Source organism: Rhinatrema bivittatum, chromosome 9, assembly GCF_901001135.1.
Source record: "Rhinatrema bivittatum chromosome 9, aRhiBiv1.1, whole genome shotgun sequence".
Classification (NCBI taxonomy): Eukaryota; Metazoa; Chordata; class Amphibia; order Gymnophiona; family Rhinatrematidae; genus Rhinatrema; species Rhinatrema bivittatum.
This window is the reverse complement of record NC_042623.1, coordinates 17,796,122-17,814,979: the sequence shown is the minus strand read 5'-3', so window position 1 is coordinate 17,814,979 and position 18,858 is coordinate 17,796,122. Positions and strand designations below refer to the sequence as shown.

The 18,858-nt window shown below is 43.5% G+C and overlaps 1 protein-coding gene across 3 annotated transcripts in view; it reads left to right on the top strand.

Annotated features, from left to right (window-relative positions):
- The window catches only part of TASOR2 (transcription activation suppressor family member 2), a 236,780-nt gene that overhangs the window by 27,333 nt on the left and 190,589 nt on the right, over nucleotides 1–18,858 (top strand). For 2 of the 3 annotated variants that reach the window (XM_029617192.1, XM_029617191.1), the window contains exons 2-4: nucleotides 4,891–5,033; nucleotides 5,363–5,458; nucleotides 9,755–9,827. In XM_029617192.1, coding sequence (XP_029473052.1) covers nucleotides 4,891–5,033; nucleotides 5,363–5,458; nucleotides 9,755–9,827 — 312 coding nt within the window. Of the gene's footprint in view, nucleotides 1–4,890; nucleotides 5,034–5,362; nucleotides 5,459–9,754; nucleotides 9,828–18,858 lie in introns of those variants that run through there. The other variant, XM_029617193.1, reaches the window with a different exon arrangement.

Sequence of the window (18,858 nt, the reverse complement as noted above, 5' to 3'; positions counted from 1 at the left end):
CATTTGTACCTGTAGGACCTGCTCTAAAATGCCCCCTAGGCCTCCCCTGAAGTATAATGCTTATAAAATAGCAATTACATGCTACTTATTTATATTCTGCTTTTTGGCAACTCAGAGCAGATTACATGCAGATATTTCCCTCCCCCTAGGGGGCTCACAACCTAAGTTTGCACCTGAGGCAACGGAGGCTAAAGTGATTCGCCCAAGGTCACAAGGGGCAGCAGTGGGATTTGAGCCCTGAGCTTCCCTGGCTCATAGCCCCGCAGCTCTAACCACTAGGCTACTCCTCTGCTCCCTTCTCCTTTATGCCAAAAGTTGAAAGCAAGTCACTTTCTTGAGGAAATGTTTGCCTGGTGGGTCTTCCCCAGAACAGCAGCTGCTGTTCATGTGGGTTGGCTATGAAGTGGCCAACTTGGGTCACCCAAGTTTCAATGTTCCCTCTGCTTTTTGAAAGGTTAGGTTTTTCACCTCTTTCTTTCGTGCAATGTTTTATAAGCCGAGTTTAAATTTGTGCGCTACTTGAAAGTATAATGCAAATAATGTCGGGATTTCTTGTGTGCACTGTTTTGCCGTGCATGTGCACACACATGCACGGCTTAGAGAAAACAGTGGCCCTTAGTATTCCTGATGTCCAACAGCCCAGGATGCGGGATTCTTTCCTAAACTGCTGCTTTCCAGGCAGTTTCATTCAGGGCCTATTTACTTTTGAGCTAAAGGTACGCTTACTAGCTGACTCCACCTCATCAAGAACTGCTCAAGCCTGTCTTGGATTCGCTCCACTGCTTGCACAGAGTGGTAGCTCCAGTTCCCTTGGGAGAAAGCAGGACTCTGGGCGTATGCAATAGAGCAAAACTAGGACTGAGTCAGCTTGCATCACACAATGATCTTCCCTGTAAAAGAATCACAAAATGGGCTTCCAAAGTTCAAATAAAAGTGCTGGCTTTACACAGTTTTCCTGCTGTATATTCAGTATTCTGTGTTTAGAATACTGTATGGGTTGAGTGAGAAGAATTGCTTTTGGGTTTATCAGACCATGGCACATGACTGTATCAAAATAAAACGTAGAAATGACAGCAGAAAAGGACCAAATGGTCCATCCAGTCTGCCCAGTAAGCCTGTGCCGTGTAGGTTACCCCACATGTGTTGTTTCCCAGACCATAAAGGTCAGGGCCCTCGGTGGTCGCTGTTTGAATCCAATTCCCTGTTAATCCCCCCCGTGCTTATCAGTTTCCCACACTAGCCCTCGTTGATTACTGTTGAGTCCAGTTCCCTGTTATGCCCCTGCTGTTGAAGCAGAGTGCGAGGTTTGAGTTGCAGCATCGTGTCAGTCTGGCTGATGCGGAGGTTACTACCCTTAGAGGTAGATTTTAAAAACATACGCGTGCGCGCATACTTTTGTTCGCGCCACCGGATTTTATAAGATACGCGCGCGCAAGGGGGTGCACATTTGTGCAACTTGCGCGCGCCGAGCCCTGCGCACGCTGCCTGTTCAGAGCGGCCTCGGAGGGAACTTTCTTTCTACCCACCCCCCGCCCTATCTAGAACCTCCCCCCCCCTACCTTTATCGGAAAAGTTACTACTGCCTCCAGGCAGTAGTAACTTATGCGCCGGCGCGGCAGGCCCTGACACAGGCCACGCCTCCGGACCGCCCACACGCCCCGGGACTTACGCGCGTCCCGGGGCTTGTGCGCGCTGCCGAGCCTAGGCAAAATAGGCTCGGCGCATGCAGGAGGGGGGGGTTTGGGGTAGGTTTTCGGGGGGTACGTGCATATCCCTTTGAAAATCTACCCCTTAATCAATAAGTTACCCTGTACTTGTTTCTCCAGTCCGTAAAAGTCGGGCTCTCAATTGCTGAACAAATCCAATTTCCCTTCTTCCCCTGCCGTTGAAGCAGGGAGCAATGATGACGTTGCATCAACAGTATGAAGGCTTATTGGTTAAGGGTCATAACTGCTGCACCATCAGGTTACTCCATGCACTCTTTTCTTCAGTTCCATCCTTTAGCCTCTAGGGTTCCCAAAGTATTTATCTCCAGCCAGTGTCAAGGCAGCATTCATAGTGCCTAGTGACACACAAATGTGCTCCAGCAGAGGCTTCCCAGTTGCTGCATCTGTTTGGTAAGGGCGCTGTATGAGGACTGCAATCAATAGTCGTAAATATATATTTTATGTTATATTTTATTGTGGGCTGTGACCTTTTTTTTGTAACTTTATTTCAACAGACAGTGTACATTACACAATATAAAGAATGATATAAGACTTACTGGCTTCCCAAAACTGGAAAACCATCAACACAGTTGCAATAGATTTATCCCAACCCATCTTTGTCATCCTCAACGTAACACTACTTTTGCATATAATCCCAAAACTGTCAATATTTTCTCATATTTCTCTAGTTTCTCCCTTAAAGAATATGTAATTTTCTCAATAGATGCAGTCTTCATTTGAGAGTACTCATCCAATATAACGCTGTGGTATGCCGAGCTGCCAACAGACAATGGTTGATAAGAAATTGATCCCAATTGGATACACTTTAAGTAGTATCCCAAGAGTCCCACAAAAGGAGTTAAAGAAAAATGAATACCACTGCAGGGGAATGGCTTGAAAAATTCAAAGAAGGATTTCACTTTTACATTTGTAACCAGTGTGTGAGTCTGTATGTGTACATTTATATACATTCGTGTATTTTTTTTAAATCACAATTCCATTTGTTGATATGTTAGATATTGCACGTTTCGTTTTGATTGTTTCCATGTTGGTTTTACTATTGTATATGCTTGTTTTAATTATGAATGTATACTTGGAATTTGCACTGAACATTTTATGGCTATTGCAGAATATAGCACTATTATATGACCCAAAACAGCTGAAAATAAGAGTAAATCACAAAAGAATATAGATTCAGCTGTGAAAAGGAACTCAATGAAAAGAGCTGTCTAGCAACCGTCATATATTGCCACAGATTACTTTTTGGCTTATATAGTCAAGCCCGTGAAGCACTGGGCTTGTCTAATCCTAGGTTGCATAAGACACGATACTCTCCTACACGGCAGTGTTTCGGAGTATATGACTCCTTCTTCAGGGAGCTTCAGGTGGGGACATACTGTCAAAATCATTCTGTGTGGAAACAAATGGAGAGTTCTTAAAAAATGCCAAGTGGCTAATAAAACACAAATGACTCCAGGTTAGGAAGGGAAAAACTTACTAAATTGCTGAGTATGGTCAGTCCATCTGCTGGTAACAGCGCCTGCTAAAACAATAGTAGTGCAAGAGACATTACAACGACAATATGAAAGGCTTTTCTTTAAGTGTATTATATGCTCTGAAAATGCTGCACAAAAAGCTGCTACCTAATGGGTGGGGAGTACTTACGTGCACAATCAAAAGTGCTGCCTTATAGAGATCTATGCCGCGACTGACGGCTAGAATATGGCAGAGACGCCAAATTTAAAGGGAACTCCTCCGACTGCTGGAGGAGCAAGCAGGAAATGATGTCAGTCACCCCATATATGGTGATGACCATATATGGAAAGTGACGTCGAGGGGGGAATATTCTACTCTTAATAAGATGCCATAAAAGGGAATGGACATCATCATCGCGGCCATATTGAAAAAGGCTCTTCATCGTAGACTGATCCATTTATGGGAAATGACGTGGCTAACGCGGCCATATTAGATGTGTTGTCAAATGAGAGTAAACCATTCCACTTTTTCATTGAGTCTATGAGGTTCCATGGAGCGTAGGGGAAAAATCCAGCGGTTTTCTTTGAAATTCAACTGCGCCGATCTGTCTCCTCCTCTCCAATGAGGGGGAACATGCTCGAGAATGATCCACTTATAATCTTCAAATAAATGCGCATGTGAGATGCTGGGTTGTACCAGAGGGGCTTTGATGTCTCTGTTGTTAATCCTGCTGCGATGTTCTGTGAGTCTTATGCGGATTTTACGCCGTGTGCGCCCTACATGTATTTTTGTACACGGACATTGTAAAGCATAAATGACAAAATCGGTGCTGCAATTAACTGCCTGTTTATTTGTAATTTGAATGCCTGTTTGGGGATCTGTCCTTGTGGTACCAACAAATGCTGATGAGCAAAAAGAACACTTGCCACATGGTGTTTGCCCAGGGGCAAGTGTTCTTTTTGCTCATCAGCATTCGGAGGAGTTCCCTTTAAATTTGGCGTCTCTGCCATATTCTAGCCGTCAGTCGCGGCATAGATCTCTATAAGGCGGCACTTTTGATTGTGCACGTAAGTACTCCCACCCATTAGGTAGCAGCTTTTTGTGCAGCATTTTCAGAGCATATAATACACTTAAAGAAAAGCCTTTCATATTGTCGTTGTAATGTCTCTTGCACTACTATTGTTTTAGCAGACGCTGTTACCAGCAGATGGACTGACCATACTCAGCAATTTAGTAAGTTTTTCCCTTCCTAACCTGGAGTCATTTGTTTTATTAGCCACTTGGCATTTTTTTAAGAACTCTCCATTTGTTTCCACACAGAATGATTTTGACAGTATGCCCCCACCTGAAGCTCCCTGAAGAAGGAGTCATATACTCCGAAACACTGCCGTGTAGGAGAGTATCGTGTCTTATGCAACCTAGGATTAGACAAGCCCAGTGCTTCACGGGCTTGACTATATAAGCAAAACGTAATCTGTGGCAATATGACGGTTGCTAGACAGCTCTTTTCATTGAGTTCCTTTTCACAGCTGAATCTATATTCTATTGCAGAATATAAGCATATTAAATAAATAAAATAATATGAATACACTGCTGTGCTTTTGACCCCTGGTAGAACCCACAGCGGGTCTTTCTAGTTTTTCAGCAGCTGAACTAAACTGCAGGTTGCACACAGTCATTCGAATTTTGTTGTCCTGATTCCCTGCAGTTTTTCAGCAAGTGGTGAAGGATTCGGACTCCTTCGCGATGATAGTTGCACTCCTGCGGCGCTCTTACTTGGGGTCTGTGTCTCGGAACTGTTTTCAGTATAGCCGGCCGAGTTTGGTGATAAATCACGCCTTCGTGGAAGAGGTAAGGAGCTGCTTGTTGCACTTACCTATATTCTTGCTGTAAGCCTCCTTTGGCTCTGGATTTAGGTAGGGCCTGGGATGAATTTGAGTCTGTAATTTTGGGTGGGTTGTGTTCCTGGCCATCCTTTAGTAAGTGCAGAGGAGGGGTGGGATGTAGTTAGATTATGCTGGAGGGTTTAGGTATTTTCTGCTGCTAATGGTACATATTATATTCTGTAAGTCACCGCAGGCCTCCTCTGCATGCAGAAGGTGGTATGTGACAGTAAGTATTGTTTTACTGGAGAATGGCGCGCTGTTCATCCAGAATGTTTCTTTCTGTTTCTTGTACAGTACAAAAAATTTACTCTGCAGAAGGCGGCCAGCGGTTATACGGAAGAGGAGCTGAAAGAGTGCTTCGCGTTTCTCCTGTTTGATAGTGAAAATCAGGTAAGGTGGCAATACCCGGGGTAAGCATTAGGTTACGCGAATCAGAAATCATTGTGTGCACGGCTTTCTTCAGTCTCCTTACCTGGCAGATCCCTTGTGGTGAACCGGAGAGAGCAGAATGAGACGCTAGCTGGCCAGGCGCAGCATTGTTTCCCAGTCAATAACTTGACTTCCTGACCCTGGAAATGGCACCACCCTGAATTATCACCTGCAGCACACCAGCAGTACCCACACTCTTTGATCATTCATGGTCCCCCACCACCCAGTCTGGCAAGGAACCCATTCATCTAGTTTAAACATATACAGGAATATAGGTGGCACTTTATTGCCCGAGGGATGGAATTGTGTCTCGGCTATGGGGCCTGCTTCTGAAATTATCATCAGTCTGCAGCAAAGTAGAGCTGTCTTTGGCAATTTGATATTTGTGAAGGTCAGTGGGATCTTTTGTCAATCTCAGTGGATTGCTAGCAAATTTTTTAGATCATATGATGGATTCACTGTGTGTGTGTGTACACACATTTTTGGGTCATATTAAGAGTAGTGTTCACAATCTTTGTACTTTGTATCTCTGGGATCCGCAAATAAAGGTAGATTTTAAAAGCCTTGCGTGTGCAAAAACGACCAATTTCCTAGCGTTTAGCCAGATGGACTCAGGACCAGTGGGTTATGTGCTCTTCTGCTAGCAGATGGAAACAGTCAGGTTTCAAAGCTGACATCACTCTAGATATACCCCTGCAGTAACCTCAGCTCTTCAGTATCTCTCCGTCTCCTAGCAGATGGGAGATGGAGTCAGATTTCAAAGCTGACGTCACTCTAGGTATACCCCTGCAGTGACCTCAGCTCTTCAGTATCTCTCCGTCTCCTAGCAGATGCTGACACTATCCCACACACTAGAATAGTGTTAAGAATTACAGCAAAAAAGAAAAGAAACAAAATTTTATCTTTTTTTTTTTTTTTTTTTGTCAAAATAACTTTTTATTAGAGCGACACAAGGATAATCAAAACCAGACTTTGGGGATGTAAAACACAAAATGCGTCAAAAGTAACACCATGGTTCACTACAAGAGCAATCCCCCAACATAGTAAAGACAACTGTAACAACATCCCGTGTACTCTCCTTTTGAGGTCCTACGGACCAAAAATGATTGGAGTAAACTCAAACCATAACCCACCACCCAGTCACATCACAGACATCCACAGACACTCCTCGCCCTACCCTGGGAGACATCCCCTCCAGAACAAACATTGGTAACATTTGCAGAGAAAAGATTTCAAAGGCCCCAACCAAGATCAATCCCCATCATAGCATACACTGATCTCAAATCAAGTGGCAATGCACAAGACATTGCTAGATTTCCAGTCATTTCCAAGAAGGATGATATCCAGCGGCAGTTAGAGTAGCTTGAAGATCCTACGGCAAAAGAGCATAACAAGTAGACCAGCAAGACTGGTAGATCAAGTCCCGTGCCTTCTCATCATTCAGGGTGACCAGCCGCTCCATTTGCATTGTAAATGCCAGCCGTCCAAACCAGGCCCGCAGATTGAGTGGCGTATCCGGTGTTATCCAGTCAGCTAAGATCGTTCGACATGCCAATAATATTGCAGTGTGGCCAGATTTATCCAAGGACAACTTATAAGAAGGGAGAGCACCCCTTAATCCCGAAAGAAGTAACTTGCCCGTCCAACCAATAGAGGAGCCCGTGCATTGAGCGACTACAGCAAGCACTTTCGTCCAAAAGGCTTTCAGAACAGAGCAAGCAAACAACCTGTGCGCCAAGGTACCCGTCACTTGATGACATTTAATACATTTAGAGGAAGATACCCTCCCCATCCGGCAGCGGCGAATGTCATCGCCAAAAATGTGGTGCAGAATCTTGAATTGTAGCTCTTGAAGAGAGAGGTCTGGTAGGCTTTTGGGCATAAGCTTGAAACATGAAAGCAAGTATGAAGTAGGGATATCCATGGCCCACCCTTCTGTCCAATAGCTAAAGAGGCCACTTGCGGCACAGAGCGATATGTTCTGCCGAACTTACACCAGCCTTTGATACTGTTATACTGCCGCCTTTTTAGTAGACGTGGGCTCTGATTTAGTCCGTACTTCGGCCAGAGGAGTGGCCTCAGTGGTGGCGGCCAGACGACAGCTATGGCCGCGGAATTGGTCAGCTGACGCAACCTCCAAAATTCCCTAAATCGTCATGGATCGTCAACACCGAAAACAGATTCCATTTTCCCCGAATTTTCGGGGGAAATCTGTTTTCGGGTTAGCGCGCGCTAACAAAAAACCGTTTTTTTTTTTGTTACTTTTTGCTGGTTTTTGTTAGCGCGCGCTAAGCCGAAAACCGATTTTTCACGGAAGAAAAAAAAAAAGGTCGATCCGCGGGAAATCGAGATTTTCCCGCGGCCACACGAACCCGAAAGCGGGAACGATCGGGCACTCGATGCACATCTCTATTAAAAATCAACTCCTTTTCATTGCTTATAAAGTCAAAAGTTCTTTATTGAGGTCAATTTTGCAATGGCTACCTCTGAACATGTCTGCATCACCCTCTAACCCCAACTCACCTCCTGAAAACTCACCCCAGATTGATGTATCCTCTTACGATGGTTCATATTATAGAGTCTCAGCCTGAGCCCTATAAACAGTGTCTCTCTCCCCCCCCCCCCCCCCCCCCCCCCCCCCGGGTGATATTCACCAGACTCCTGCACCTAACAAGGAGCAGTAGCAGAGTGGCCATATGTATGTGCCGTACAACATGCATGCGTGGAGAGTATTTTATAACCTACGCATGTAGGTTATAAAATAGCATATATTTTTGTGCGCAGCGAGATACGCCTGCTTATGGGCGCAAGCGCGGCCTTTTTAAAATCTACCTTATGATGTGAAGCCAAGGCCGATCTTCTGACGCCCTTGAAATTATCCCAGCAGCCTTTAGGGTAGCAGCTTATGCTCCTGGTACCTTGGGATGATCCTTGGTTTCACCTCCCAGGAACCTAGAAGGTGACCCTTGACAGATTTCTGTCGTTTATTACTGTACTTTAATATTCCATATAATGCGGGTGTAGTTTGTAGGATTTAAAGCTAAGTTTGGAGATTTATTTTACTTGCAAAAGTTACTTTCGTTTCCTTGAAAGATGTGCTGTATATGTAACATGAGTTACAAGGGTTTTGCATGCACATCCTGTTTTTAGTCTCCAGGCATGAACTCCTAGGCACTATTACTAAACCTTTCCAAAGTGAAAGTAAAAATTGCTTCCTCAGAAGGCTTTAAGTTTAATCTTGAAGGCCTTTTAGTTGAGGAGGCAAACTCTGCCTTGTTTACTTAACTTTTATCTGGTAGTTTTGGAAGCTGTGGTTTTGCGGTATAAACATACAAAGGTATTGCATAGTAATTATGACACTTCAGTGTGGCGCTCTTGTTTCCTCCTCCATACAAACTCAGTTTATCAAGCAAGCTGCTTTTATCTGGTCCCTTCTCCCCCATTGCCTGCTCTCAGCTCTGCTCTTTACACATTGTTGCCCTGGAATCAGGAGCGTGGCTGGGCTACAGAGCTTTCCAGATGGTCAGTGGGCGAGGGGGTCCTTCTCTATTGATGTGGGGGGGTGGCAGATCCCTCACTCTGATGATGCAGTTGGCCTAGGAGGATGTTGCTGTGCAGGAACTTGCTTCTGTTGTCTATTCCTACAGCTCAAGCAACGCGGATCAGGCTGCAGGAATGAGAATTTGATCAAACGTTTTAAAATAAAATATACAATTTGTAGACATTCCTCTGCTTTAACTGCAAATCTTCTCCTGCAGGCTCACTTTCACTCTTTAGCGGTTTTAGACGTAAATCTGAGCTCAAGATGTGTTAACAGTACAGGTCCTGAAGTTTATTTCTCTGCCCAAGAGGGCTGACAATGCAAGTCGTGCCGGAGGCGATGAAGGGTGAAGTAACTTGTCCAAGGTCACAGGGGAGCATAAGTGAGAGAAGCAAGATTTCAACCCTGCCCTTCTCTGGTTCTCAGGCCGCCTCTCTCACCACCAGGCCTCGCCCTGAACTGCAGCAGTTTCCCGATGACGACCCAATTAATTAGATCTCTAAGAATGGTGGAATCTATCCGGGAAACTTTGGGAAAAACGTCAAACTCTAGAATAAAATGCTAATCAAAGAAGAGAGAGCGGGCCATTCTTACTAACTAGCTAGATTAGTAGTGGAAATGAGCACCTTGCAAAACATGTCTTTGGTAATTTTGGTTGAACTGATTTTTGTAAGATTACCATGTAAACACAGGTGGTTTCTTTTTCTATTTTAAAGGCAAAATTGGTGTGCCAGACTGGACTTTGTGTAGGGAGCAGTACCATGAGCACGCTAGGGGATCCATTAGCAGGTAAGCCCAAGGAAGAGGGACCGGTCTCCTTATAATGAACTGCTAGACTCTAATATTTGCATCTTCTAAGAGGGGAGAGGGTGTTGATTGACTCAGAAGTGATAATTTGTGGCTTTGCCTGGATTCTTGCCACGTATTGTTTTCTGGCCCAAGTCCTGCCCTGGATAACAGTAAAGAAAGCTACCGGGAGGAGCATGAAAATACGTGAAATGATTTTCCTTTTTTATTTTTGTCATTTACATTGCATTTGTTATTTAAACTCCTCCCAGGGTTTGCTTTTTTGTTTTTAGCATTCAGCTTTGGTTTTTATTTATTTATTTATTTATAAGTAGCTGAGTTTTGTTAATTAAATTTATTAAAAACATATGAAATGCCATGTTGCCAAAGGTGCTCAGCGCATAGTACAATGTAAATGTAAAATTATATTATTAATTATAACAAGGGGGGTAAACAACTTGGCTTTTAGTATGTTTTAGTATGATTTTTTTGTTTGGACATTTGATCTTGTTTTTATAAATTGTGGATATTTTTATTGTAAACCACCTGGAAATGTTAATAGGTGGTGTATAGATTTTTAAATAAATATGTACAGTAAAGCAAACATTTGAATATAAAGATTAGCATATATGCAAAAAAGCCCAACCCCAGCACTGTCTCTTTCCCTCCCCAGCATAATCCTTTTTTCCCTCATCCTTACCTCCAAGGCTGCCGTTGAGTCCCTCAAGACTGCGCGGACCAGTTGAGCACCACAGGGGCTTTCTCCTTCCTCTGGTGTGTGGGCGCCATTGCCTCTACCTCCGTCCACCTGGCTGTTTGTTTCTTTCAGCCTGAGCAGCTATGCAAATAGCCCATGCTAAAATCCTGTAATGTGCATTGCAGTGTTTTTAATGCGGGCTGATGGTTTTGCAACATGCATATTATTCAAATAGTGCATGCTGCATTCTCTGTGTACTCGCTATTGCGTGCCGTAAAGCAAAATGGTGTGTGCCAAGCGTTTCAACCCCCTAAACCCGCAGAAAAGCCATGTACGCCTCTCAAGCGAATGCTAAAAAGTTCAGAGAGAATTGGTATCCAGATGTTGGATGCCCAAGATGGAACCCATCTCTTCAATTTACATTCCAAAGGGCTCTTTTAAATTTGATTCAGGTCATGACTACTATTTAGCGTGGTAGAGCAGGGGGGCATCATTGCCGTTTTGCAGATAATAATTCAAGATACCCATCCAAATGTTGAGATGCAGGATATATTAGCTACATCAGTTCATGTCGTTTTGCACGCATCTTGGTCTTTGTTCTGTCTAGCCACACCCAGAAAAACTGATTTGTGTGCGTGAGCACCAAGATGGACTAGCATGCGGAGAAAGCAGCATGATGACATGCCAGCATGTTTCCTGCAGAAACTGGGGTTCATTGCTTCAGGGCAGTGTCAAGTACCTGCTTTCAGCTGTTTGAAACAGGCAAGAGGATGGTAATGAGGCACTGGGGTAACTTGCACGGAGCAGCAGTTGTAGCCCAAGACAGCAGTATGACTGCACTTGTAAAAAAAAGCATGGAGTAACCTGAAAAGTGTCTGTTCCAGCCCTGTACGGTACTGACATACCAGCATTGGGCTTCCGAGGAAATAGGCTGATCTGCATGGAGGCAACCTGGTGAAGATCTGGATTTTAATGAGCATGGGGAGGCTGTTTTACTGCAGTCTCACTAACCTTGCTGGCTGTAGGAATTATTACATTTTTAATAAGATAAAGAAGGGAGCCAGAGTATTGGTCTTGTGGGAGGCAGGATCAGGATGACGGGGTCTCTGAGTGTCTTTGTTAGCAGAGTTGGTGGCAGCTTTTGGATATGTTTAGGACGAATGTGGAGAGAAGAAGTGGTGGTGGTGCTGCTCCTGTGCTGGGTGTGGGGAATTGGTTAGAAGATGTGATTGAAGGGGAAGTTGGTGTAGGGTTGGATATGGCAGTTTGTATGTGGAACATTCCATGTCAAGTGGATCAGTTTAGAAAATCACCTATGCTCAACCTCCTTCAAATGGAATAAAGTTTTGTGTGGATGTTTGCCATGGCCTCAACAAACTATGCAAAATTTATTCGGCTGGATCTCTATTGGTTCAAGAGCTAGAGGCAGCTGAATGAAGGTAACTTTTGGAGTACTGTGCTCTGCACAGCACAAAATGGCCACTTTGTCCGGGCACTGCAGCCAAACAATCCCTGTTAGGGGCCTGAAAGTTTGTGGATTACTACAACCTCTGGTACTAAGTTCTTATGCAAAGTTTGGAATGTAACATGAGCTTGCCACCCTTTCCATGGGCCACCAAACTATGTGAAAAATTTTACAAAAGAAATTTAAGGCCTACTTTGACTCATCTTTGTTCCTGATGTATTCTTCGATTCAGGCCATAACTGGATCAGTAGTCATAGCCCATGATGTACATCTAGGAGGCTTTGCAACCAACTGGAAGCAAAGATATAGTTACATAAAGACATTATGTCACCTTTTTATGCAAATTTTTTTCATTTTTAGGGTGCAAATATCTCTACTGTGTAGTGTTTAATTTTTTTTTTCTTTCTAATGTAATTTGAAAGAGCACCTTTTTTGCTACAAAAGTCACCCTGTTTCGTCTTGGACCCAGCCTTGCTTTGGTCAGAATTTCAGTCCCAAAGACAAGCATCATTAGCATGCGTGAATGCACTATGTTAAAAAGAGCCATCTTTGGCATCCAACTGTGAAACATGCAAATGAGCTAGAGTTGTGAAATTTTACAGTGCAGCTCAGTTTACGGTGGCTACCACACTTTTAACTTTTGACACACGTTTATTTAGACATATTTTCATAAATTAGTCATCAAAGTCAGTGGGAAAACTTTGATGTTGGTTAGTTACCTTGCATTGGTCAGTGGTGGCTTAGCCACTGCCAGGTCAGCAAAATTGACACCCCCATCGCCTAAGGGCTACTGCAGACAGCCAGACAAGGTACCAGCCACAGGTTCCCAAGCTTTTATTTAAGCAAAAAACAAGAAAGGCAAGACAGTACATATGAGAATTGCTTAAACTGCAGATTTCACAAAAATTCACTCAGTGGTTTTTCCTGCCTTGCACATGCTTTTGAATATCCCATCAATGCATGACAAAGTGGCTTGTGAATGAATGTACTGCCTGCCTGATGAAGTTATTACGGTGCATCAAGAGTAGCAATATTGTGCTCTTCTGGAACTTAACAAGTGTCTCAATGGGGCGTCCAGTAAAATGACCTGGCAGGACCTTGGGGGTGCAAAAAACTGACCAAGACATCACGTTTCTCAGTTGCGACTTCACGTATATGGCCAATCCACCAGGATTTGTCAAAGATGCAGGACCAGGTTGGAAGCTGGATACGCGAAGGGCAGAAAACTATTCATTTTCATGTTCTAGAAGACTTGCAATGAATGAGGTGACGTCATTCAAAATGTTGCTAATGCAAATTTTAGTTGTATCGGTGGGCTTGAATTGATGATTTTCCCTTGTGCTAGCAACTGTATAATATTTGCTAAACCTCTCATCCTGAACAGGACTGATTGCTTCAATGTCCTCCTTTGGCACAAAGAAAAATTTGATACCAGGGATACAAAGAGCACATTGGTGTCATAGGACAGGGCATGTTCCCAAAATCTCTGCCACAACATTACCATAGTTCCTTGTGAAGGTGATGCTTTTGCATGTTCAGGCTTGCATACAGTAAATAACACAGCACAATAAAATAGCCTCAGAGAATCATAAAAGCATCTAAGACAACTCAAGAACTTACAAGACAATGCACATATGCCAGCCCATTTGCATGTGGCTAACTACTTAAACTATATAATAACCATAATGTAAATGCTATCTATAAAAAATATGATGTAGCAATGTTCTCTAATATGACTCGTTTGTTTAACTAATGTAACTATTGTGAACCGTTATGGCGAAACTGAATGACGGTATACAAAACATGTTAAATAAATAAATAAGTCCCAGTGCAAAATTTGGAACATATCACCAGGGGATGTACTAATCCACAAAATTTCAGGACCCTGAGAGATGGTATTGGGCTGTAGCACCTGGGCAAAATGGTCATTTTAGGTTCTGCGGAGCATGGTACTCTGAGGTGACCTCCATTCAACTGCCTCTATCTCTCCAACCAATGAAGATCCAGGTGAAAAATGTAGATGGTTTAATTTGAGACCCTAGAGCAGTGGTCCCCAACCCTGGAGGGCTGGGGACCACTGCCCAAGAGAACATTCATGCAAAATTTTGTTCGATTTGGAGGAGGTTGAACGTGGACCCCTGGTCCACTTGATATGGAATGACCCATGTGCATCTACTCAAAATGGATGAATCTCAACTTTCGTGATTAGCCCATGAGTGATGAGTACAGCCAACTACATTGTTTCAGTTTTCTTTGGATTTTCATTACTTTAGGAGGCAAAAAGAGGCAGTTCGAGGGCCACCAAAATGGTTCATGGACTGCACTGTAAATCAGATATAGAGATTCTGAGGGAGGTAAAGATGTGCTCTGAGAAGTAAGGAGGGAAAGTTGACGCTCTTCAACAGATGAAGCATTTTCCACAGAATAAAAATCTCACAGCAAAGGGGATCATCAAATGAAGCTGATAAGGAATGTGAGCAAGTGATTTTTCAATGGAACATGTTTTCAGCGAAGGTGGCAGAATTGAAGTGTGCATGGGACAAACACAAAAGCACCTTATTGGTGGAGGGGAGGAGGGGGGGGGCGACCACAGATCAAGTTAGACCTGTGACACCACAGTAGGCAGATATAAATGGGCAGACTGAGTGACCAAGGGGTTCTTTTCTGCTCATCCTTAACACATCATGGTTAAAAGCCTCAGTAAAGGACATTTTTCGAGTTGCACACACAAAAAATGAGCTTTCAGTATTTCCTACTGCCCAGCCCCACCCTCGCTGACTGCATAAATACCGTGCATATAAACTTTATCTAAAGGAAAAGGTAAGCGTCTGGGGATGGGAGCTAAACGTTAGTTTGTGAATGCAGAAATCAGGTCAGAGAAATCACACTCCTAACTTTACGCAGATAATGGAGAAATTACTTACCTGGTAATTTCGTTTTCCTTAGTGTAGACAGATGGAACAGGACCAGTGGGTTATGCTCCCATGCCAGCAGATGGAGACGGAGTAAGGCTGTAAAGCTGACTTAACAGTACATATACCCTTGCCATGACCTCAGCCGTCCAGTATTCTCTTCAAAAGCCACTGTGGACATATTAGTGAAAGGACTTGATTAAAAATTTGATTAAAAATGGTTAACCATAACTGTATTCAACCAACCATAAACACTGAACTCCAATAAGAATATAGGTGCCCTAATCTAGGGACTGGATGAGCAGTTACCTGTATTACCTTGGATTCGAGGCTTATTCCACGGAAGACCCTGTGGCACAGTCCTTGGGCAGCTGAGTCCATCTGTCTACCCTAAGGAAAACGAAATTACGAGGTAAGTAATTTCTCCATTTCCTAGCATGTAGCCAGATCAATGGGACCAATAAGATGTATCGGGGCAGGAGGCTGCCTGCAGTCTGGTCAACGCTGCTTGTGCAAAGGCTCTGTCCTTTCAGGCCTGTATGTCCAGGCAATAAAACCTGGAGAAGGTGTGCAAGGAGAACCATGTCGCCGCTCGGCAGATATCGACGGGCGACAGTAGTCTAACTTCTGCCCATGAGACCACTTGAGTTCTAGTGGAATGAGCTCTAACCTGAGAAAGCAATGGCTTTTCAGCCTCCACATAGGATCCCATGACCACCTCCTTAATCTAGCAAGCTGTGGTAGCCCGCGAAGCTGGTTCGCCCTGCTTCCTTCCACTGTGAAGAACAAACAGGCAGTTTATCTTTTGGACCGGTTCTGAGACTTCCAGATACCGCACTAGGAGTCTCTTGACATCCAAATGATGGAGGAGATGATATTCCTCTGCATCCTTGAGTTTATAAAGGGATGGCAACGAAATGGACTGATTCAAATGAAACTCTGATTCTACCTTGGGCAAGAAGGATGGGAACCGTACATAGCCGGAGGAACGGCTCCCGGCACGACACAGCCTGCAGTTCAGAGATGCGCCATGCCAAGCATATAGCCACTAGGAACACCGTTTTAAAAGTCAATAAACACAAGGAAAGACTGTGCAGTGGTCGAAAAGAAGGACCTGCCAAAAAATCCAGTACTAAATTAAATTCCACAAGGGGACTGGCAACTATAAGGGAGGTCGAAGGTGCTTCACTACCTTCAGAAATTGGTTCACATCAGGATGAGCCGACAGGGAGGTCCCATTCACCTCACCCTTGAAAGAGGATACAGCTGCTACCTGCACCTTCAAGGAATTAAGGACCAAACCTTTATTCAAGCCATCCTGCAAAAATTCCAGAATAAGTGGGATTCTGACCGTCCGAGAGGGGACACCATGTTCTTTGCACCAAGCCTCAAACACTCTCTAGACCCGCACATATGCTAGGGGCATAATTAACTTCTGAATGCGCGGAGTAAGGTGATAATTACCACTGCAGAATATCCCCGCTTCATCAGGCGAGGCCTCTCAAGGGCCAAACCGTAAGACAGAATCGAGTCGGATCCTCATGAAGGACTCGACCCTGCTGCAACAGATCCCTGTGCGGTGGGAGGCGCAGGGGGTTCTCCACCAGGAGTCTCTGCATGTCCGCATACCATGGATGCCTGGGCCAATCTGGAGCTACTAGTAGGATTAGTCCCCTGTGGAGTTTGATTCTGCGAATGACCCTGCTCAGAAGGGGCCATGGAGGGAAGGCATATATCAACTTGTCTTCTGGTCAGATCTGGATGAGAGCGTCGATTCCCAGGGACAACGGATCTCTTCTGCAACTGAAGAATCTAGGAACCTTTGCATTGTGAGATGCGGCCAGCAGGTCGATTGATGGAGGGCCCCAACGATCTACTATCAGTTGAAACGCTTTGGTTGACAGCCCCCACTCTCTTGGATCCAGACTCTCCCTGCTTAGAAAGTCTGCTCTGATGTTGTCTTTTCCTGCGATATGGGAGGCTGAGATTTATTTTTATTTATTTAAAATTATTTATATTCCGTTTTTACACCGGAAGGTGGACAAACGATTTACATGTTTTAGTTACATACATAAAAAGGAAATACAATTTAACAGGTAAAAAAACGGAATATTAAAAAAGAAAGAAAAGTAGAAAATTAAACAGAGATCTAAATTAGGGTAAAAATAATATTAAGGCAGTGGTATTATACTTAAAATCATGGGGTAATGGTTTATGAATTAATAAATGTAACAAAAGCACTCCTGAAAAGAAAAGTTTTCAAATTCTTTTTAAACTCTTTGCAGTTAGTGATGTGTCTCAAGTTGTCTGGGATTGCATTCCAGGTTTGAGGGCCAGCGACAGAGAAGGCACATCTTCCTGTGATATCAAGTGGGGCAGTTCTGATTGTGGATACTTGTAAAAGATTTTTATGCATAGAGCGTAAGTTCCTGTTTGGTTGAGTGTCATTATAGATTAAGTTATGTTTAATGGAGAGAACTTTATATCTGATTCTGTATTGAATGGGTAGCCAGTGTAGAGAATATAAAACGGGGGAAATGTGATCTCTGCGGGATGAACCAGTTAAGATCCGAGCAGCTGAGTTCTGTATTAGTTGTAGTAGACAGATGGCATTATCATGAAGACTGAACAGTAGCGTGTTGCAGTAATCAAAACTACTAAAAATTAGGGGTTGTAGGATTGTGCAAAAGTCATCTGGGTGTAGTCGTTTCAACATGTGAAGTTTAAAAAATGAATTTTTCACAGTACTGGAAATATGGTGCGATCTAGATAAACTAGAGTCTAGTATAACTCCTAAGTTGTGTGCTTGTTGATGTTGTTGGAATTAGAGTACCGTCCAGGTCGAGTTTTGTTGGGGGACTACAGGCTGAATGTGGAATTGAGGATAGATGGAGAATTTTCAGGTTTTACAGTGTTGAGTTTCAATCGATTGTGTGAAAGCCAGCTATTTATCGTTTTGATGTATAGGCAAATAGTAGCTAAAGTGTTAGACCAAGATAAGGAATGAGAAATTGGATGCCTGTTATTTAGTAAATGACATAGTGGTAACAAGTAGATGTTAAAAAGGGTGGCAGAAAGGACAGAGCCTTGTGGCATGCCTGAAGAAATGGTTTACCAATCAGAAGAGTTGGGACTGATATTGATTTGATAAGTACGATTCGATAAGAATGATTGAAACCATTTGAAGACAGTGTCTGATATACCAATGTGTTTTTTTTTTAATTTTATTTTTATTGCATATTTAAACAAATTTACAAGAAGTTTCTTGCATTTAGGAAATGTGGGATTACAGAAAAAAGTAATAATACTTTACAAGCGGTAAACTTTCACTACAAAAACAGAAATTAAGCTACCCCCATAAAATTTTAGGAAACAAAGGGGAGAGACAACCAGAAAACGGAGCAGTCAAATACCATATATACTCCAAAAGGAAATTACTGGACCTCCTACTTTTTAATTATCGGAAATTTGTTGATATACCAATGTTTTAAATCCTTGAAAATAATATTGAGTGATCTATGGTATCAAAGGCAGCAGAGACATCATAGCCTTGAGACTGTGAGTTCCAACGTGATAGCAGAGAGCATTGAAATGGACGCAAGCGTGCCCTCGCTTATGGCACTACTTCCAGGGTTGCTGCCTTCAAACAGAGGACTTAGAGATAGCCGTAGGGTATACTCTGTTCACCAACCGACGCACCTGGTACATCAACTTCTGTATCCGTATGGTCAGAAGGAGAACCTTGCCCTGCCTGGTGTTAAACCAGACTCCCAGATACTTCAAGGACTGGGAAGGCTTAAGGCTGCTCTTAGCCAGGTTTACTACCTGACTGAGTTCCTGTAACAAGATCATCACCCTGTAGGTCACCCGGAGACTCTCTTCTACAGACTTGGCCCGGATCGGCCAATCGTCCATATATGGATGCACCAGGATCCCGTCTTTCCTTAGTGTTGCTGCCAC